The following is a 21,413-nucleotide window of genomic DNA, read 5'->3' on the forward strand; positions in this document are numbered from 1 at the left end:
GGACCAGATGGACTTCAGAGGCCCCTTCAAGGCTAAATCTTCTGTGACATCAGAGTTTTATGTATTGTTTAAACATTGGCAAATTTACCAGTGCTGTGCAACTGCAAGTTCTTTGATGGGCACTTGGATCAACTGAAACCTGACCGTGACATGAAATATAGTTTCTCTTCATAAAAATCCATTGCAGAGTTCCATTGGATCCTATTATTTGTTTTATTAAATACATTTTAAATCCCAGAGGAGGAGGGATGTGTCAAGGAATTGGCAAAGTTCTTAAGACCTTCAAAAGTAGAGAATTTAGGATTAATTTTCCCTATTTTCTTTACTTGTCCTTATTCCTATACTTAAACATCTAATTCTCTGGGAGGGTTTGTGCAGTTTGGCAATGATCAGTGTGTGACTATTGAATTTTTACTTCAGTTTGTGACAAAATTCAGAAGATGACTTTTGTGGTTTCAGTTTTGCAGCAGATGACTTGCAGAGCTTAAATGTACTGTCAGTCCTGCTACCCTGTAAAGCACAATGAAGGATGAACTCAGGAAGAGATGAATGGCCTCACTTTCTACTGCAGTTCTATGTGACATCTATTAGATAGAAAATTATTTAAACTCATTTAAATGATCCAGGATAGTTCAAGGCAGCTCAGCAAACTAGTTCCAAACTCTTCTACCTCCAGAAAGTTGCCTAAGGTGTAACTAATATTTGAGAAATACATGATGGTGAGTTATGTGTGATATTTGACAATTGCTAAAACTAGTTTCACAACCATTTTAAGGGGTTGAAGACATGACAATTGTCTCTGGGCTATACCCTTCCAGCAGCTGGTGGACATGTCTCCCCCAGCAAGTCCAGGTCAGTCAGAAGACTCTCCAGAAGACCCTTGCTTGTTTGCCACCATGCTCTTAACGCTTCACATCTGCAGTCACAGAAGGGAAGGATCTGCTACATAAGCTTAAAAAGCAGCTGTGGCTCAAATACAACTCAAACCTGAGAAAGGAACATGTTACATATGTGACAGCAACAGAACTTCACAGCTGAAAGAGGGATGGGATGGGAAAATAGCAGCTGTTGTAGCCACTTTTAAGCTCTACTTTTCTCTGAGAGAAATGTCAGGTGTTGTCTTTCCTTAGAACCAGGAAGATAGAAATCTTAGATAACTAATCAAACATGGGGTAGTCAAATATCTTGGAAGTTCGGGAAGTAAGGGAACGTGTTCAGTATTGACTTAACCGAAGGACAGATAGAGCTGCTGAGCTACACCCTTCAGTGTCTCTGCCTATAAACTCTGGTACTCTCCTAGATTGGGAGCTCCACGGAGATGGCTGCCACCATGATCTTGTTTTGGATGGTGATAAGTCTCCAAACTCAGGTGGATGCAGGTAAAGCTTCTTGCTTCTGATCACCTTCATGGCGGTATTTCATATCGAACCAATGTTGAGATTTAAGGATAGAAGAAGATTCAGCAGCGTGGCTTAGATCTTTCAGAAACCATAGGCAGGTCAAACCTATGAGCTGAGGAAATCAATTGTTGTACCCATTAATTCAAAACCTTTTATTGAAACTGCTGAACGAATTTAGATGTTTTTCTCACATTTTTTTTGTAAAGAGGCTAGTAAAGGAAATCCAAATAAATATACTGTAAAGCAAATTATATACTTTCTGAATTGTAGTATTGGGGTAATGAATTTAAAGACTAATATGTATTTTCTGGATGAAACTAATGCTTATTTTAAGGAGTGTGAGGTGTTTTTTGAATGAGTTGTTTTATCTTTGATTAAGTATGTTGTTAAGACTTCACACATTGGTGTTTTGTATCAGAACACTTTAGATAAAACAAGTATGGCACATGTCCCTGTTATTGTTGTTGTAATTAGTAGAATGTAACAAGAACTACTGTAATTTTATATTACTCTAATTTGCCATAGTCTAATTCCTGTTACAAGTGTAATTTGATCTGGTTACAGAGGCAGTGACCTGCCCAGCCACTTTCATCCCTTTGGGGACCAATACAAATATTGATGGGTTTGATGGGAGGGAGGATGCTTCAAATAGGGTGAAATGGTCTCCTTGTGCTCAAAAATATTTCCCCTTTTTTTAAGTGAGGCTTCCCTGGCTGAGCAGAGAGCCAGGGTGGTATCATGAGTATCAAGGCATTTCTTTTTAAGCAGCTGTTCTTGCAATTTTTGTGCAGGAGGGAGGAATGGGAAAAGATCAAAAGTATTTGCAAGAGCTGCTGTCTTTCCAACCCTCCCTCTTTCAGATGTAAAGTTCTGACCTTAACTTGACTTGGACTAATGAACCAAAAGCAAAAACCTGTTTTCCCTTCCTGTGCTCCCATACACCCACATACAAAATGGAAATAAATAACTGTTCAGGGTTGTCTCTGGGCTCAGGTTTTTATTACTCTTATAATTTCCTCCCCTCATAAATATTTGAGGTGCACTTAGTGATATTGAAAACTAAGATTTAATGTTGATATTGAGCTGGAAAATACTGAGTTACTGCTTATTTTTTTCATTACCATCTAATTAATTTAGATTTAAAGCCTTGTATGCATGAGGAGCAGTGTGTGGGACGTGTTGGAAAGGTCCTTATGAACTGAATAAATGTTGGGACTCCGTGTTAGGATCTTCCTCTACATCCAGAAATCACCTTAAATACACAAACTGTGTGTTTAAGGGCCAACTTTCAGTGCTACTTAATCCATGCAATATTCTTCCAACTTTGTTTGTTTGTTTGTTGTTCCTGATGACAATGTCTGCATTTTGAATTTCAAAACTTTTCTAGTCTACTTGTAGCTGATGTAGCCAACCTATGGGTGTAGTTGGGATTCAGCTGATGTCCTTCAAACTGGGCTCCCAGGTGCTGAAATGTATCCATGCACTTAAAATGGAGCATATAATTGGATGTATATGTCACTCTCTCCAAGAAAGAATGCAAGTCATTGCTGCAATGAAGAGCTTAAGCAAATCAGTGCTTGAGCTAAAGCCTTGGGATAGTAATGCCATGAGAAAAGCGGAGGCTGTATAAATGCAGCAGTTTCTGAGTATCTGCCAGCACAGAGGAAAGTTATCTGCGGTTTGAACAGCCAAATTTAAACTGATTACAGGCTTGTAGATTGTTTTCTAGTGATTTACACAGAGACAGAACAGGATTTCACTGCCCCCGTGAGATGCCCTTATTCATTTTGATCATAGGATTGGTGCTGTCACCAAATTTTTCCCTGCTCTACCATGCTCACTCTCATATTACCAGATCCATCTTTGTCAAATTCGCAATTATTTCAAAGTAAGATAGTGATACTGTGATTAAGGTAATATGGAAATATTATTTGTTTCAGTAACCACAATTATTAAAATAGGCCAAACACTGAGACAACTCAGTTTATGTTTTGAAACCTGTTTTTAAACAGCTGAACTACCTATTCTAAATACTTTTGAACATTTTTCTGTTTTTTTGTTTGTTGTTATTTGTTTGGTTTTTTCCTAAAGGTGAGGTTCTAATCTAATATGAAAACAGAAAAAGAGAAAAATCCAGCTTTACCTGCTGAGTTTCTTGATGTTGACTTGATGAGTTTACTCACAGCTATGTTTTTGGAGAAGTTTGTTGAATTTTACTGGTGTTCATGACCAGTGACTAGAATAATAGTAGTCTCCAGCCATGTGGATTTAAATCTTTAATCATCTATGAATTAGTATTAATTTGATAACTGCTTGACTTTTTCAAACCTAACAAGATCAACAACACGTCTGCAGACATTGTTAGTACTCAGAGTTCTGCATTTTGTGAATGATGATTTCCCAATTAAAGCCGAGTTGTTTCTTATATGCTTTCTGTCAACAAACACCTACATCCTTCTCAAATACACTGTTAAATATTCCAGTATATAAAATGCAAATTCACTTTAATAAGGATGTAGAATTACCTCAGAGTGTAGCTGAATTCAAATGAAACAATTCCTGAAAATTAATGCATAATCCTCTGAGGATGTTTGGAGAATTGTCAGCCCTGGTGCAGAAGGATCATGGTCATCTATACACTGTCCTGACCCCAGGGTTTGAATAACCCCATAAAGCCCTAGCTCAGAAAGCCTGACTCTCTAGGTTAGATGAAGGAGATCATGTTTCTTAGTCTGCCAGAGCCCTGTCCCACAGGACACCTTTGATCTGTTGGTGCCACCTGGAGGGCTTTCCATCAGCTGTCCTGTACAGGAACCTTAGAGGGGAAAACTCTTCTCTGACCCAGAGTTTATGCCATCAGTTGGGCTTAGCAGCAAGGTATGGATGAAATCAGTGGTATTGGAAAGGGAAGGGAGCAAGAGTAGCTTAGATGTGGGGGGAATGTGAGCAAAATGTGTCACTGGTAGCTTTTGGAGACCTCTTTTTGTCTGCAGCTGTGCAAAATAAAGGAAGATAATGATATGTGCAGCCTTCCTTCTTCACTGACCGTGTTCTGACCTGCTCCCCAGATAGTCTTCTGTCATCTTAATTTCTCTCAAGAATTTTGGGGTAGCTTTGTTTTTCTTAGTATGGAGAAAAAGAGGACACAGTTGTTGACAGCCCATACTCATGCAAGAGGCAGAGTGACCAGCCTCTGATGGGATCAGGTGAAAACAGCAGATACCTTATTCAAAGCAAGCAAAGAGAGAATCTTCACACTTCAAGGGCATCTGGCACTCTCTCAGACAGTTGCAGGATTTGGTGGCTTTACAAGGATTTTGATGATTTACGGATGAAGAAACTGCTGAGGTCTACTAAAATAGAAAGAAAACTCTTGGATCTGAAGTTTGTCAGGCACAAACAGCTAGAGTTTGGAACCATCTTTACAGGAGATTGGAATTCTATTTGCTTTGTTGAACTCCCCATATGGTTTCATGTGTGATTTTTTTTCTTTTGTAGAAGAAACACCAAGTGTAGTTCTCCCAGGACCAAATAATCTCCCTGCTTGTAAGTAGAAATTATTATATTTTTACTTTATATGATAGCGATAGGTTTATATAACAAAGATGTTCGTTCTTGGGAAAAATTCTTATAATGAAAAAGCACACCCCCATGTCCTAGACCGTGTTAAGGTCCAGAAGGATTAAGGGGGAAGTTATCTCCTGCCCTGGGTGTCCTGCTGGACACAGAGACCATGCCGATGGTGGTGACTGCCTGTGTTGAGCACAACCTGTGCTGTGGGGTGAGGGGGATGCAGGGAAAAGGCTACGGATACAGCCGCGTGCAGGGGAGGAAGGGTCTGTGTAGAGATGTGACAGAGCCTCGTCACTGGTGGTCGTGCCTTTCTCCCATAGCTTCTGGCCACCAGATTTCAAGAGCTCTCTGCACATCCTTATGCTCTGCTCCTTTCCACAGTGGCTGACTCCTGCGGTGGTTGGCTTGATGGTTTGTCCGGCACTTTCGAGAGCCCTGGCTACCCCAACACCTACCCCAACAACTCCCGCTGTACGTGGATCATCCAGCTTCCAGATCCTAATCTGGAAGTTCAGCTCAGGTTCTTGGATGTCGAGTGAGTCCAGCAGGGTGGCAGCTGTGGTGTGGGGAGGGTGCCCATTGCCAGCTGGAGTTTCAGAGGTGACATTGTCACCGAAGTTGGGTCTTGGTGACCTCTACCTGAGTGCTATGGCCAGGCCAAGGAATGGATCGGGACTCTGGAGCCCTGCAGCTTCTGCCCGTCCTCGTGCTCAGAGGTGGCACAGCCTGCGGTGCTGACAGACCCTTCTCTCTCTCTCCACAGGCTGGAGGGCACCAGTTGTTCATATGACAACATCAAAGTCTACGATGGTGGGTCCACAGACAGCCCACTCCTGGGGTCTGTTTGCAGCAATGACTCTCGTCTCTTCTATTCTTCTGGGCCACAGCTGACCGTCGTCTTTTATAGTGACCACAGCATCAGCAAGAGAGGTTTTCAGGCCTCCTACAACTCGGGTAAGCTCCCTGCTGTCATTCACTCTTTGATGTGGCTGAAGCACCAAGTCTTCCTGAAGGACTTTTTGAAAGGTCACTGTACTTCTGGGCATCCAGACTGTCTGGCCCAAGGCAGACATTTTGTCTTGGGGGATCTTTTTGGATGGGATTGCCCCCACACTGCTGCCAAAAGGTGGTTTGTTTGCGTGATGGCAGTGACACAGCTTTCTCAACCCCAAACAGTGCTGCTGGGGAACGATCATCGATTTTTTGACCTTGATTGCAGGCAGAGCAGTTGCTTGTACATGGCACACTCTATGTTGCAGCTGAAGAGTCCTGTGTTCTCCCTCGTGGTTATGACTTGTCTTCTCAAATGACTGAGGGCCAATGAGTTCACATGCAGTGCAGTGAACTCTTTGCAGCTGAGAATTCATGGGTGAGCGAGCACAGCTGCTGCTCTCTGCCTGCACCCCCAGGGAGCTCCAGCTTCATTTGCCCCTTGTTACTGAGCTCAGGTAGGGCCTGGAGGGTCTGCTCATCTCCTGACCCAGTTCATAATCTATGAATGAGAGGATGGTTGAGCTTGGAAGGTACCTTTGGAGTCCATGTGGTCATAACCCTGGCTATAGCAGGATCACCTAAAGCTGGCTGCCCAAGTCCATGTCCAGATGGCACTTTGGCATTTTCAAAGGATTGAGACTCTACCATCTCTAGGTGATACCTGTGCCAGTGCTCAGTCACCCTCATAGTGCAAAAAGGATTCCTGCTTTTCTGCAGGAACCTTCTCTGACTCGGTCTGTGCCTCAGGCTACTTGTCCCATCGCTGGGCACCACTGGAAAGCGCCTGGCTTTTGGAGAGGGTTGACTCCCAGCAGGTTGTTCCTCTTAAGGCAAATGCTGCTCCCTCACTTGCTGATTTTTCCCTGCAACACCAGGGAGCTTTGGGTGGACACCCCTCTCATCCTTCAAGTTGCTGCAGATCAGGAGGATTAAGAGGTTGGGTTATCTCCTGACCCAGGTGTTTAGCTGGACAGACAGATCCCACCGATGGGAGTGACTGCCCATGCTAAGCACAACCAGTGCTGTGAGCTGGGGGGGTCGCAGCGATGAGGCTTCATGTGCAGCCACATGTGTGGGAGGGAGGGAGGGTATGTGTGGGGCAGTGGCAGAGCCTCCTTGCTGGTGGCTGTGCCCTCCTCCCACAGCTTCTGGGATGGATTTTCAAGAGCTTTCTGCCCATCCCTGGGCTCTGCTCCTTTCTGCAGTGGCCAACTCCTGTGGTGGCTGGCTTCAGGATTTGTCCGGCACATTCGAGAGCCCTGGCTACCCCAACACCTACCCCAACCGTGCCCGCTGTGTGTGGATCATCCAGCTGCCAAATCCTAATCTCGAAGTTCAGCTCAGGTTCTTGGATGTCGAGTGAGTCCGGTGGGGTGGCAGCTGTGGTGTGGGAGGGTGCCCAGTGTCAACTGTGGGCTCAAGAGTGGCTTTGTTACCAATGTGGGGCATTGGCCACCTCTACCCAATTCCCTGAGGCAGGCCAGGGAAGGTGTCGGGATGCTGGAGCCCTGCAGGTCCTGCTGATCCTCCTGCTCCAAAGTAGCACAGCCTGGGATGCTGACAGACCCTCCTCTCCCTTCACAGGCTGGAAGGCACCACCTGCCCATATGATGCCATCGAAATCTACGATGGTGGGTCCACAGACAGCCCGCTCCTTGGATCTGTTTGCAGCAATGACACTCGCCTCTTCTATTCATCTGGGCCACAGCTTACAGTCCTGTTTTACAGTGACGGCAGTGTCACTAAGAGAGGTTTTCAGGCCTCCTACAACTCAGGTAAGCTCTCTGCTGTCATTCACTCCTTGTCATGGCTGAAGCACAATCTGTTACACACAGGCCTTCTGTGGGTTCCTGGCATCTCTTGGTTTCCAGACCCTCTGGCCCCATTGAAATATATTTTGTCTTGGGGGATCATTTTGGACAGGACTCCCCACACACTGCTATCAAAGGGTGGTTTCTTTACTTGACGGCAGGGTTTGGGCTTTCTGCACCCCTGACACTGATCTGGAAAAATCATCGGTTTTTCCGACCTTGATTGCAGGCAGAGCAATTCCTTGTTCATGGCACCCTCTGTGTTGCAGCTGAATAGGCCCATGTTCACCCTAATGGTTATTACTTGTCTTGCCAAATGGTCAAGGGCCAATGAGTTCACATGCAGTGCAGTGAACTCCTTTTTGCAGCTGAGAAGTTTGGATGAGCAAGCACAGCTGCTGCTCTCTGCCTGCACCCCCAGGGAGCTCCAGCTCCATTTGCCTCTTGTTACTGAGCTCAGGTAGGACCGGGAGGGCTTGGGGGGGTCTGCTTATCTCCTGACCCAGCTCACAATCTATGAATGAGAGGATGGTTGAGCTTGGAAGGAACTTTTGGAGTCCATGTGGTCATAGACCCTGGTTATAGCAGGATCACCTGGAGCAGCCTCCCCAAGTCTATGTCCAGATAGCGCTTGGCATTTTCAAAGCATTGAGACTCCAGCATCTCTGGGTGTTACCTGTGCCCATGCTCAGTAATCCTCATAGTGAAAATAGGTTTCCTGATCTTCCGAGGGAATCTCCAGGGTTTCAGTTTTTGCCCCGGGCTATTTGTGCCACCACTGGGCATCTCTGGAAAGAGCCTGGCATTTGGAGAGGGTTTACTCACAGCTGGTTGTTCCTCTTAAGGCAAATGCTGCTCCCTCTCTTGCTGATTTCTCCCTGCAGCACCAGAGAGCTCTGGGTTGACACCCCTTATATCATATCATTCAACATTCTGCGTTTCAGAAGGATTAAGGGGTTGGTTTATCTCCTGACCCAGGTGTCTAGCTGGGCAGACAGGCCCGACTGATTGGGGTGACTGCCCATGCCAAGCACAACCTGTGCTGTGGGCTGGGGAACGCAGTGATGAGGCTTCAGATGCAGCCACATGTGTGGGAGGGAGGGTCTATGTGGGGATGTGGCAGAGAGACCACCTGCTGGTGGTCATGCCCCTCTCCCACAGCTTCTGGGATGGGAGTTCAAGAACTTTCTGCCTATTCCCGGCATCTGCTCCTTTCTGCAGTGGCCAACTCCTGTGGTGGCTGGCTTCAGGATTTGTCCGGCACATTCGAGAGCCCTGGCTACCCCAACACCTACCCCAACAGTGCCCGCTGTGTGTGGATCATCCAGCTGCCAGATCCTAAATACGAAGTTCAGCTCAGGTTCTTGGATGTTGAGTAAGTCCAGCAGGGTGGCAGCTGTGGTGTGAGATGGTGCCCATTGTCGGCTGGGTTTTCAGGGGTGACATTGTCACCAGTGTGGGTTCTTGGTGACCTCTATCCGATTGCCTGAGCCAGGCCAGGGAAGCGGTTGGAATGCTGGAGCCCTGCAGCTTCTGCCAGCCCTCATGCTCCGAGGTGACACAGCCTAAGGGACTGACAGACCCTCCTCTCCTTTCACAGGCTGGAAGGCACCAGCTGCTCGTATGATGCCATCAAAATCTATGATGGTGGGTCCACAGACAGCCCACTCCTCGGGTCTGTTTGCAGCAATGACACTAGCCTCTTCTATTCATCTGGGCAACAGCTTACAGTCCTGTTTTACAGTGACAGCAGTGTCACTAAGAGAGGTTTTCAGGCCTCCTACAACTCCGGTAAGCTCCCTGCTGTCATTCTCTCCTTCTCATGTCTGAAGCACAAACTGTTACACATAGGCCTTCTGTGGGTTCCTGGCATGTCTTGACTATCTGACCCTCTGGCCCCATTGAAATATATTTTGTCTTGGGGGATCATTTTGGACAGGACTGCCCCCATACTGCAGCTGAAAGGTGGTTTCTTTACTTGACGCCTGCGACAGGGCTTTCTCCACCCCCAGTATCGCTGGGGAACAATCGTTGATTTTTCCAACCTTGATTGCAGGCAGAGCAATTCCTTGTTCATGGCACCCTCTGTGTTGCAGCTGAAGAGTCCTGTGTTCTCCCTCATGGTTATTACTTGTCTTCTCAAACGACCGAGGGCCAATAAGTCCACATGCAGTGCAGTGAACTCCTTTATGGAGCTGAGAAGTGATGGGTGAGCGAGCACAGCTGCTGCTCTCTGCCTGCACCCCCAGGGAGCTCCAGCTCCATTTGCCCCTTGTTACTGAGCTCAGGTAGGACCTGGAGGGCTTGGGGGTTCTGCTTGTCTCCTGACCCAGCTCACAGTCTAAGAATGAGAGAATGGGTGAGCTTGGAAGGTACCTTTGGAGTCCATGTGGTCATAGCCTCTGGCTAAACCAGGATCACCTAAAGCTGGCTGCCCATGTCCACATGGCATTTGGCATTTTCAAAGGACTGAGACACCATAAACTCTGGATTGTACCTGTGCCCATGCTCAGTAATCCTCATAGTGAAAATCGGTTTCCTGATGTTTCAAGGGAGTCTCCTGGGTTTCAGTTTTTGCCCCAGGCTACTTGTGCCACCACTGGAAAGAGCCTGGCGTTCAGAGAAGGTTGACTCCCAGCAGGTTGTTCCTCTTAGGATGAATGCTGTTCCCTCACCTGCCAATTTCTCCCTGCAGCACCAGAGAGCTCTGGGTTGACACCCCGCATATCATTCAACATTCTGCGGTTCAGAAGGACTAAGGTGTTGAGTTATCTCCTGACCCAGGTGTCCGGCTGGACAGACAGATCTCACCGATGGGGGTGACTGTCCATGCCAAGCACAACCTGTGCTTTGAGCTGGGGGAACACAGGGATGAGTCTTCAGGTGCAGCCACATGTGTGGGAGGGAGCGATTGCGTGAAGATGTGGCAGAGTGTCCTTGCTGGTGCTTGTGTCCTTCTAAAACAGCTTCTGGGATGGGATTTCAAGAGCTTTCTGCCCATTCCCGGGGTCTGCTTCTTTCTGCAGTGACTGATTCCTGTGGTGGTTGGCTTCAGGGTTTGTCCGGGACATTGCAGAGCCCCGGCTACCCCAACACCTACCCCAACAACGCCCGCTGTGTGTGGTTCATCCAGCTGCCAAATCCTAATTTCGAAGTTCAGCTCACGTTCTTCGACGTTGAGTAAGTCCAGCAGGGTGACAGCTGTGGTGTGGGGAGGGTGCCCATTGCCAGCTGGAGTTTCAGGGTTGACATTGTCACCAATGTGGGGTCTTGGTGACCTCTACCTGAGTGCTATGGCCAGGCCAAGGAATGGATCAGGACGTTGGAGCCCTGCAGCTTCTGCTGGTCCTCGTGCTAGGAGGTGGCACAGCCTGCGGTGCTGACAGACTCTCCTCTCCCTTCACAGGCTGGAAGGCACCAGCTGCTCGTATGACGCCATCAAACTCTATGACGGTGGGTCCACAGACAGCCCACTCCTGGGGTCTGTTTGCAGCAATGACACTCGTCTCTTCTATTCATCTGGGCCACAGCTGACCGTCGTCTTTTATAGTGACTACAGCATCAGCAAGAGAGGTTTTCAGGCCTCCTACAACTCAGGTAAGCTCCCTGCTGTCATTCACTCTTTGATATGACTGAAGCACCAAGTCTTCCTGAAGGACTTTCTGAAGGGTCACTGCATCTCTGAGCATCCAGATCCTCTGGCCCCATTGAAAGATATTTTGTCTTGGGGATCTTTTTGGACAGAATTGCCCCCGCACTGCTACCAGAAGGTGGTTTGTTTACCTGATGGCAGTGACACAGCTTTCTCAACCCCAAACAGTGCTGCTGGGGAACGATCATCGATTTTGTAACCTTGATTGCAGGCAAAGCAATACCTTGTTCATGGCACCCTCTATGTTGCAGCTGAAGAGTCCTGTGTTCTCCCTCATGGTTACTACTTGTCTTCTCAAACGATTGAGGGCCAATGAGTTGACATGCAGTGCAGTGAACTCCTTTTTGCAGCTGAGAAGTCTTGGATGAGCGAGCACAGCTGCTGCTCTCTGCCTGCAGCCAGGGGGGGATCTAGTTCATTTCCCCCTTGTCACTGAGCTCAGGTAGGGCCTGGAGGGCTTGAGGGGTCTGTTTGTCTCCTGACCAAGCTCATAATCTAAGAATGAGAGGATAGTTGAGCTTGGAAGGGACCTTTGGAGTCCATGTGGTCATAGACCCTGGCTATAGCAGTATCACCTAGAGCAGACTGCCCAAGTCCATGTCCAAATGGCACTTGGCATTTTCAAAGGATTGAGATTCCACCATCGCTGTGTGTAACCTGTGCCAGTGCTCAGTTGCCCTCATAGTGCAAAACGTATTCCTGATTTTCTACCGGAACTTTCTCTGATTCAGTTTGTGCCCTGGGCTACTTCTGCCATCGCTGGGCACCAATGGAAAGCGCCTGGCTTTTGGAGAGGGTTGACTCCCAGCAGGTTGTTCCTCTGAGGACAAATACTGCTCCCTCACCTGCTGATTTCTCCCTGCAGCACCAGGGAGCTCCAGCTCAACACCCCTAGTATCCTTCAATGTGCTTTGGTGAGAAGGACTAAGGGCTTGGGTTGTAACCTGACCCAGATGTACGGCTGGACAGACAGATCCCACTGATGGGGGTAACTGTCCATGCCAAGCACAACCAGTCCTGTAGCCTGGGGGAACACAGGGATGAGGCTTCAGATGCAGCCACATGTGTGGGAGGGAGGGAGGGTCTCTGTGGGGCTGTGGTAGAGCCTCCCTGCTGGTGGCTGTGCCCTCCTCCCACAGCTTCTCGGATGGATTTTCAAGAGCTCTCTGCCCATTCCTGGGCTCTGCTCCTTTCTGCAGTGGCCAACTCCTGCGGTGGCTTGCTTCAGGATTTGTCTGGCTCGTTCCAGAGCCCCGGCTACCCCAACGCCTACCCCAACAACGCCCGCTGTGTGTGGATCATTCAGCTGCCTGATCCTGATTTCAAAATTCAGCTCAGGTTCTTGGATGTCGAGTGAGTCTGGTGGGGTGGCAGCTGTGGTGTGGGGAGGGTACCCATTGCTGGCTGTGGGCTCAAGGGTGGCTTTGTCACCAATGTCGTACTTCGGCCACCTCTGCCCAAGTGCCTGAGCCAGGCCAGGAATGGGGTCAGGATGCTGGAGCGCTGTAGCTCCTGCGGATTCTTGTGCTCTGAGATAGCACAATTTGAGGTGTTGACAGACCCTCCTCTCCCTTCACAGGCTGGAAGGCACCAGCTGCTCGTATGATGCCATCAAAGTCTACAATGGTGGGTCCACAGACAGCCCACTCCTTGGATCTGTTTGCAGCAATGACTCTCGCATCTTCTCTTCATCCGGGCCACAGTTGACGGTCCTGTTTTACAGTGACAGCAGTGTCACCAGGAGAGGTTTTGAGGCCTTCTACCTCTCAGGTAGGCTCTCTGCTGTCCTTCATTCATTGGCATGGTCGAAGCATAAACTCTTCCTGAATGGTCTTCTGAGGGGTGCTGGCACCTCTGGACATCTGGACTCTATGGACCCACGGACAGGTATTTTTTTTCTTGGGGGATCTTTTCGAACAGAATTGCCCCTACACTGTTGCCAGAAGGTGGTTTGTTTACCTGATGGCAGGAACAGGGCTTTCTCCACCCCAAACAGTGCTGCTGGGGAGTGATCACCGATTTTTCTGACCTTGATTGCAGGCAGAGCAATTCCTTGTTCATGGCACCCTCTGTCTTGCAGCTGAAGATGCCCATGTTCACCCTCATGGTTACTCCTTGTCTTCCCAAATCAATAAGGTCCAATAGGTTCACATGCAGCGCAGTGAACTCCTTTTTGCAGCTGATAGGTCATGGATGAGCAAGCACAGCTGCTGCTCTCTGCCTGCAGCCCCAGGGAGCTCCAGCTCCATTTGCCCCTTGTTACTGAGCTCAGGTAGGACCTGGAGGGCTTGAGGAGTCTGCTCGTCTCCTTACCCAGCTAATAATCTAAGAATGAGAGGATGGTTGAGCTTGGAAGGAGACTTTGGAGCCCATGTGGTCATAGACCCTAACCAAAGCATGATCATGTAGAGCTTTCTGCCCAAGTCCGTGTCCAGATTGCTGTCAGCTTTTTCAAAAGATTGAGATTCCACCACCTCTGGGATTAAACTGTGCCAACTTTCAGTGATCCTCATAGTGAAAAAGGGTTTTCTGATGTTCTGAGGGAATCTCCTTTGTTTCAAATTGTGGCCAGCACCTCTTGTCCCATTGTTGGACACCTCTGAAGTGAGCCTGCCTTTTGGAGAGGGTTGACTCCCAGCAGGTTGTTCCTTTTAGGACAAATACTGCTCCCTCACCTGCTGATTTCTCCCTGCAGCACCAGGGAGCTCCAGCTCAACTCTCTCCTTGTACTTCACCATGTTTAGGACCAGAGGGATTTAGGGGTGGGTTATATGCTACCCCGAGTAACCCACTGGAATTACAGGTCCTACCAATGGGGGTGACTGCCCATGTCAAGTACAACCTGTGCTGTGGGCTGGGGTGACACAGGGATAAGGCTTCAGGTGTAGCCAAGTCTGAGGAAGGGAGACTACATGTGAGTTCATGGCAGAGCCTCCATGCTGGTGGCCATGCCCTTCTCCAACAGCTTCTGGCAACAGGATTCCAAGACCTCTCTGCTCATCCCTGGCCTCTACTCCTTTTCACAGGGAACAACTCCTGTGGTGGCTTGCTTCAGGGTTTGTCTGGCTCATTCCAGAGCCCTGGCTACCCCAACGCCTACCCCAATGATGCCCACTGCGTGTGGATCATCGAGCTGCCGGAGCAGAATCTCAGAGTGGAGCTCCAGTTCTTGGATGTTGAGTGAGTCTGGTGGTGAGGCAGCTGTGGTGTGGGCAGACTGCCCAGTGTCTGCTGCAGGCTCAGGGATGGCTCCGTCCCCATCACGGAGCACTGGCCACCTCTGCCTGTGTGCCTGAGCCAGGCCAGGAATGGGGTTGGGATGCTGGAGCCCTGCAGCTCCCGCTGGTCCTTGTGCTCAGAGGTGGTACAGCCTGAGGTGTTGACAGACCCTCCTCTCCCTTCACAGGCTGGAAGGCACTACCTGTCAGTACGATGCCATCGAGGTCTATGACGGTGGGTCCACGTACAGCCCGCTCCTCGGCTCTGTTTGCAGTAACAACCATAGCATCTTTAATTCTTCTGGGTCCCAGCTGACCGTCCTGTTTCGCAGTGACTTCAGTGTCACCCGAAGAGGTTTTGAGGCCTCCTACAGCTCATTTCCTGCATCCAACAACACCACGGGTAAGATTCCATCTGTCCTGCATGCTTTGATGTGGCAGAAGCAGAAACTCTTCTTGAAGGACCTTCTGAGGGGTCCAGGCACCTCTGAGCATCCAGACCCTCTGGCCACACAGACAAGTGTTTTGTCCTGGGGTCATCGTTTTGGACCAAATGCCCCCACTTTGCTGGCAGAAGGAGGTTTCTTTGCTGAATGACAGGGACAGGGCTTTTTCCAACTCAGCCAGTGCTACACCCATTTTGCTTCAGTCGCAGAGGCCAGTATTCCTGGTCAGTGTTACTACTTGTCTTCCCGAATCAACAAGGGGCAATGAGTTCACATGCAGTGCAGTGAACTCCTTTTTGTGGTTGAGAAGTCTTGGATGAGCGAGCACAGCTGCTGCTCTCTGCCTGCACCCCCAGGGAGCTCCAATTCCATTTGCCCTTTGTTGCTGAGCTCAGGTAGGACCTGGAGGTCCTGGGGGTTCTGCTCGTCTCCTGACCCAGCTCACAGTCTAAGAATGAGAGGATGGTTGAGCTTGGAAGGGACCTTTAGAGTCCATATGGTCATAGCCTCTGATTATTGCAGGATCACCTAGAGCAGAATGCCCATGTCCATGTCCAGATGGTGCTTGATGTTTTCAAAGGATCCAGACTCCAGCACCTCTGTGGGGACCATGTGCCCATGCTTAGTCACCCTCACAGTGCAAAAGAGTTTCCTGACATTCCAAGGGAACCTCCTGTATTTCAGTTTGTACCCAGTGTCACTTGTGCCGTCACTGGGCGCCAATGGAAAGAGCCTGGCTTTTGGAGAGGGTTGTCTCCCAGCAGGTTGTTCCTCTTAGGCCAAATGCTGTTCATTCACCTGCTGATTTCTCCCTGTACCACCAGGGAGCTCCAGTTCAAAATCTCCTGTGTCCTTCAAAACACTTCAGTCATAAGGATTGACGGGTTGGGTTATCTCCTGATGAGGTGTGCCACTGGAGAGAGTAGCTGCACCCATGGGGGTGACTACCCGTGCCGAGCACAACCTGTGCTGTGGGCTGGGGGCATACCAGGATGAGGCTTCAGGTGCAGCCACGTGTGTAGGAGGGATGGAGGGTCTCTGTGGGGCTGTGGCAGAGCCTCCTTGCTGGTGGTCATGCCCTTCTCCAACATCTTCTGGCCACAGGATCTCAAGAGCTTTCTGCCTTTTCCTGAGCTCTGTTCCTTTCCACAGGGAACAACTCCTGTGGTGGCTTGCTTCAGGGTTTGTCTGGCTCATTCCAGAGCCCTGGCTACCCCAACGCCTATCCCAATGATGCCCACTGCGTGTGGTACATCCAGCTGCCAGAGCAGAATCTCAGAGTGGAGCTCCAGTTCTTGGATGTCGAGTGAGTCTGGTGGTGAGGCAGCTGTGGTGTGGGCAGACTGCCCAGTGTCTGCTGCAGGCTCAGGGATGGCTCCGTCCCCATCACGGAGCACTGGCCACCTCTGCCTGTGTGCCTGAGCCAGGCCAGGAATGGGGTTGGGATGCTGGAGCCCTGCAGCTCCCGCTGGTCCTTGTGCTCAGAGGTGGTACAGCCTGAGGTGTTGACAGACCCTCCTCTCCCTTCACAGGCTGGAAGGCACTACCTGTCAGTACGATGCCATCGAGGTCTATGACGGTGGGTCCACGTACAGCCCGCTCCTCGGCTCTGTTTGCAGTAACAACCATAGCATCTTTAATTCTTCTGGGTCCCAGCTGACCGTCCTGTTTCGCAGTGACTTCAGCGTCACCCAAAGAGGTTTTGAGGCCTCCTACAGCTCATTTCCTGCATCCAACAACACCACGGGTAAGATTCCCTCTGTCCTGCATGCTTTGATGTGGCAGAAGCAGAAACTCTTCTTGAAGGACCTTCTGAGGGGTCCAGGCACCTCTGAGCATCCAGACCCTCTGGCCACACAGACAAGTGTTTTGTCCTGGGGTCATCGTTTTGGACCAAATGCCCCCACTTTGCTGGCAGAAGGAGGTTTCTTTGCTGAATGACAGGGACAGGGCTTTTTCCAACTCAGCCAGTGCTACACCCATTTTGCTTCAGTCGCAGAGGCCAGTATTCCTGGTCAGTGTTACTACTTGTCTTCCCGAATCAACAAGGGGCAATGAGTTCACATGCAGTGCAGTGAACTCCTTTTTGTGGTTGAGAAGTCTTGGATGAGCGAGCACAGCTGCTGCTCTCTGCCTGCACCCCCAGGGAGCTCCAATTCCATTTGCCCTTTGTTGCTGAGCTCAGGTAGGACCTGGAGGTCCTGGGGGTTCTGCTCGTCTCCTGACCCAGCTCACAGTCTAAGAATGAGAGGATGGTTGAGCTTGGAAGGGACCTTTAGAGTCCATATGGTCATAGCCTCTGATTATTGCAGGATCACCTAGAGCAGAATGCCCATGTCCATGTCCAGATGGTGCTTGATGTTTTCAAAGGATCCAGACTCCAGCACCTCTGTGGGGACCATGTGCCCATGCTTAGTCACCCTCACAGTGCAAAAGAGTTTCCTGACATTCCAAGGGAACCTCCTGTATTTCAGTTTGTACCCAGTGTCACTTGTGCCGTCACTGGGCGCCAATGGAAAGAGCCTGGCTTTTGGAGAGGGTTGTCTCCCAGCAGGTTGTTCCTCTTAGGCCAAATGCTGTTCATTCACCTGCTGATTTCTCCCTGTACCACCAGGGAGCTCCAGTTCAAAATCTCCTGTGTCCTTCAAAACACTTCAGTCATAAGGATTGACGGGTTGGGTTATCTCCTGATGAGGTGTGCCACTGGATAGAGTAGCTGCACCCATGGGGGTGACTACCCGTGCCGAGCACAACCTGTGCTGTGGGCTGGGGGCATACCAGGATGAGGCTTCAGGTGCAGCCACGTGTGTAGGAGGGATGGAGGGTCTCTGTGGGGCTGTGGCAGAGCCTCCTTGCTGGTGGTCATGCCCTTCTCCAACATCTTCTGGCCACAGGATCTCAAGAGCTTTCTGCCTTTTCCTGAGCTCTGTTCCTTTTCACAGGGAACAACTCCTGTGGTGGCTTGCTTCAGGGTTTGTCTGGCTCATTCCAGAGCCCTGGCTACCCCAACGCCTACCCCAATGATGCCCACTGCGTGTGGATCATCGAGCTGCCGGAGCAGAATCTCAGAGTGGAGCTCCAGTTCTTGGATGTTGAGTGAGTCTGGTGGTGAGGCAGCTGTGGTGTGGGCAGACTGCCCAGTGTCTGCTGCAGGCTCAGGGATGGCTCCGTCCCCATCACGGAGCACTGGCCACCTCTGCCTGTGTGCCTGAGCCAGGCCAGGAATGGGGTTGGGATGCTGGAGCCCTGCAGCTCCCGCTGGTCCTTGTGCTCAGAGGTGGTACAGCCTGAGGTGTTGACAGACCCTCCTCTCCCTTCACAGGCTGGAAGGCACTACCTGTCAGTACGATGCCATCGAGGTCTATGACGGTGGGTCCACGTACAGCCCGCTCCTCGGCTCTGTTTGCAGTAACGACCATAGCATCTTTAATTCTTCTGGGTCCCAGCTGACCGTCCTGTTTCGCAGTGACTTCAGTGTCACCCGAAGAGGTTTTGAGGCCTCCTACAGCTCATTTCCTGCATCCAACAACACCACGGGTAAGATTCCATCTGTCCTGCATGCTTTGATGTGGCAGAAGCAGAAACTCTTCTTGAAGGACCTTCTGAGGGGTCCAGGCACCTCTGAGCATCCAGACCCTCTGGCCACACAGACAAGTGTTTTGTCCTGGGGTCATCGTTTTGGACCAAATGCCCCCACTTTGCTGGCAGAAGGAGGTTTCTTTGCTGAATGACAGGGACAGGGCTTTTTCCAACTCAGCCAGTGCTACACCCATTTTGCTTCAGTCGCAGAGGCCAGTATTCCTGGTCAGTGTTACTACTTGTCTTCCCGAATCAACAAGGGGCAATGAGTTCACATGCAGTGCAGTGAACTCCTTTTTGTGGTTGAGAAGTCTTGGATGAGCGAGCACAGCTGCTGCTCTCTGCCTGCACCCCCAGGGAGCTCCAATTCCATTTGCCCTTTGTTGCTGAGCTCAGGTAGGACCTGGAGGTCCTGGGGGTTCTGCTCGTCTCCTGACCCAGCTCACAGTCTAAGAATGAGAGGATGGTTGAGCTTGGAAGGGACCTTTAGAGTCCATATGGTCATAGCCTCTGATTATTGCAGGATCACCTAGAGCAGAATGCCCATGTCCATGTCCAGATGGTGCTTGATGTTTTCAAAGGATCCAGACTCCAGCACCTCTGTGGGGACCATGTGCCCATGCTTAGTCACCCTCACAGTGCAAAAGAGTTTCCTGACATTCCAAGGGAACCTCCTGTATTTCAGTTTGTACCCAGTGTCACTTGTGCCGTCACTGGGCGCCAATGGAAAGAGCCTGGCTTTTGGAGAGGGTTGTCTCCCAGCAGGTTGTTCCTCTTAGGCCAAATGCTGTTCATTCACCTGCTGATTTCTCCCTGTACCACCAGGGAGCTCCAGTTCAAAATCTCCTGTGTCCTTCAAAACACTTCAGTCATAAGGATTGACGGGTTGGGTTATCTCCTGATGAGGTGTGCCACTGGATAGAGTAGCTGCACCCATGGGGGTGACTACCCGTGCCGAGCACAACCTGTGCTGTGGGCTGGGGGCATACCAGGATGAGGCTTCAGGTGCAGCCACGTGTGTAGGAGGGATGGAGGGTCTCTGTGGGGCTGTGGCAGAGCCTCCTTGCTGGTGGTCATGCCCTTCTCCAACATCTTCTGGCCACAGGATCTCAAGAGCTTTCTGCCTTTTCCTGAGCTCTGTTCCTTTTCACAGGGAACAACTCCTGTGGTGGCTTGCTTCAGGGTTTGTCTGGCTCATTCCAGAGCCCTGGCTACCCCAACGCCTACCCCAATGATGCCCACTGCGTGTGGATCATCGAGCTGCCGGAGCAGAATCTCAGAGTGGAGCTCCAGTTCTTGGATGTTGAGTGAGTCTGGTGGTGAGGCAGCTGTGGTGTGGGCAGACTGCCCAGTGTCTGCTGCAGGCTCAGGGATGGCTCCGTCCCCATCACGGAGCACTGGCCACCTCTGCCTGTGTGCCTGAGCCAGGCCAGGAATGGGGTTGGGATGCTGGAGCCCTGCAGCTCCCGCTGGTCCTTGTGCTCAGAGGTGGTACAGCCTGAGGTGTTGACAGACCCTCCTCTCCCTTCACAGGCTGGAAGGCACTACCTGTCAGTACGATGCCATCGAGGTCTATGACGGTGGGTCCACGTACAGCCCGCTCCTCGGCTCTGTTTGCAGTAACGACCATAGCATCTTTAATTCTTCTGGGTCCCAGCTGACCGTCCTGTTTCGCAGTGACTTCAGTGTCACCCGAAGAGGTTTTGAGGCCTCCTACAGCTCATTTCCTGCATCCAACAACACCACGGGTAAGATTCCATCTGTCCTGCATGCTTTGATGTGGCAGAAGCAGAAACTCTTCTTGAAGGACCTTCTGAGGGGTCCAGGCACCTCTGAGCATCCAGACCCTCTGGCCACACAGACAAGTGTTTTGTCCTGGGGTCATCGTTTTGGACCAAATGCCCCCACTTTGCTGGCAGAAGGAGGTTTCTTTGCTGAATGACAGGGACAGGGCTTTTTCCAACTCAGCCAGTGCTACACCCATTTTGCTTCAGTCGCAGAGGCCAGTATTCCTGGTCAGTGTTACTACTTGTCTTCCCGAATCAACAAGGGGCAATGAGTTCACATGCAGTGCAGTGAACTCCTTTTTGTGGTTGAGAAGTCTTGGATGAGCGAGCACAGCTGCTGCTCTCTGCCTGCACCCCCAGGGAGCTCCAATTCCATTTGCCCTTTGTTGCTGAGCTCAGGTAGGACCTGGAGGTCCTGGGGGTTCTGCTCGTCTCCTGACCCAGCTCACAGTCTAAGAATGAGAGGATGGTTGAGCTTGGAAGGGACCTTTAGAGTCCATATGGTCATAGCCTCTGATTATTGCAGGATCACCTAGAGCAGAATGCCCATGTCCATGTCCAGATGGTGCTTGATGTTTTCAAAGGATCCAGACTCCAGCACCTCTGTGGGGACCATGTGCCCATGCTTAGTCACCCTCACAGTGCAAAAGAGTTTCCTGACATTCCAAGGGAACCTCCTGTATTTCAGTTTGTACCCAGTGTCACTTGTGCCGTCACTGGGCGCCAATGGAAAGAGCCTGGCTTTTGGAGAGGGTTGTCTCCCAGCAGGTTGTTCCTCTTAGGCCAAATGCTGTTCATTCACCTGCTGATTTCTCCCTGTACCACCAGGGAGCTCCAGTTCAAAATCTCCTGTGTCCTTCAAAACACTTCAGTCATAAGGATTGACGGGTTGGGTTATCTCCTGATGAGGTGTGCCACTGGATAGAGTAGCTGCACCCATGGGGGTGACTACCC

General features: G+C 50.2%; 1 protein-coding gene across 1 annotated transcript in view; it reads left to right on the forward strand.

Moving 5' to 3' along the window:
- The first annotated feature begins 786 nt into the window (after positions 1-786).
- Positions 787-21,413, forward strand: part of LOC136104802 (cubilin-like) — a 51,796-nt gene continuing 31,169 nt past the window's right edge. The window contains exons 1-17 of the mRNA XM_065844037.2: positions 787-852; positions 1,301-1,379; positions 4,899-4,946; positions 5,355-5,508; positions 5,737-5,927; positions 7,172-7,325; positions 7,551-7,741; positions 8,999-9,152; positions 9,378-9,568; positions 10,804-10,957; positions 11,184-11,374; positions 12,629-12,782; positions 13,009-13,199; positions 14,456-14,609; positions 14,836-15,024; positions 16,244-16,399; positions 16,626-16,840. Of these exons, the coding sequence (XP_065700109.1) occupies positions 787-852; positions 1,301-1,379; positions 4,899-4,946; positions 5,355-5,508; positions 5,737-5,927; positions 7,172-7,325; positions 7,551-7,741; positions 8,999-9,152; positions 9,378-9,568; positions 10,804-10,957; positions 11,184-11,374; positions 12,629-12,782; positions 13,009-13,199; positions 14,456-14,609; positions 14,836-15,024; positions 16,244-16,399; positions 16,626-16,840 (2,632 nt within the window). The remainder of the gene's footprint in view (positions 853-1,300; positions 1,380-4,898; positions 4,947-5,354; positions 5,509-5,736; positions 5,928-7,171; positions 7,326-7,550; positions 7,742-8,998; positions 9,153-9,377; positions 9,569-10,803; positions 10,958-11,183; positions 11,375-12,628; positions 12,783-13,008; positions 13,200-14,455; positions 14,610-14,835; positions 15,025-16,243; positions 16,400-16,625; positions 16,841-21,413) is intronic.

Source organism: Patagioenas fasciata, chromosome 8 (genome assembly GCF_037038585.1).
Source record: "Patagioenas fasciata isolate bPatFas1 chromosome 8, bPatFas1.hap1, whole genome shotgun sequence".
Lineage (NCBI taxonomy): Eukaryota > Metazoa > Chordata > Aves > Columbiformes > Columbidae > Patagioenas > Patagioenas fasciata.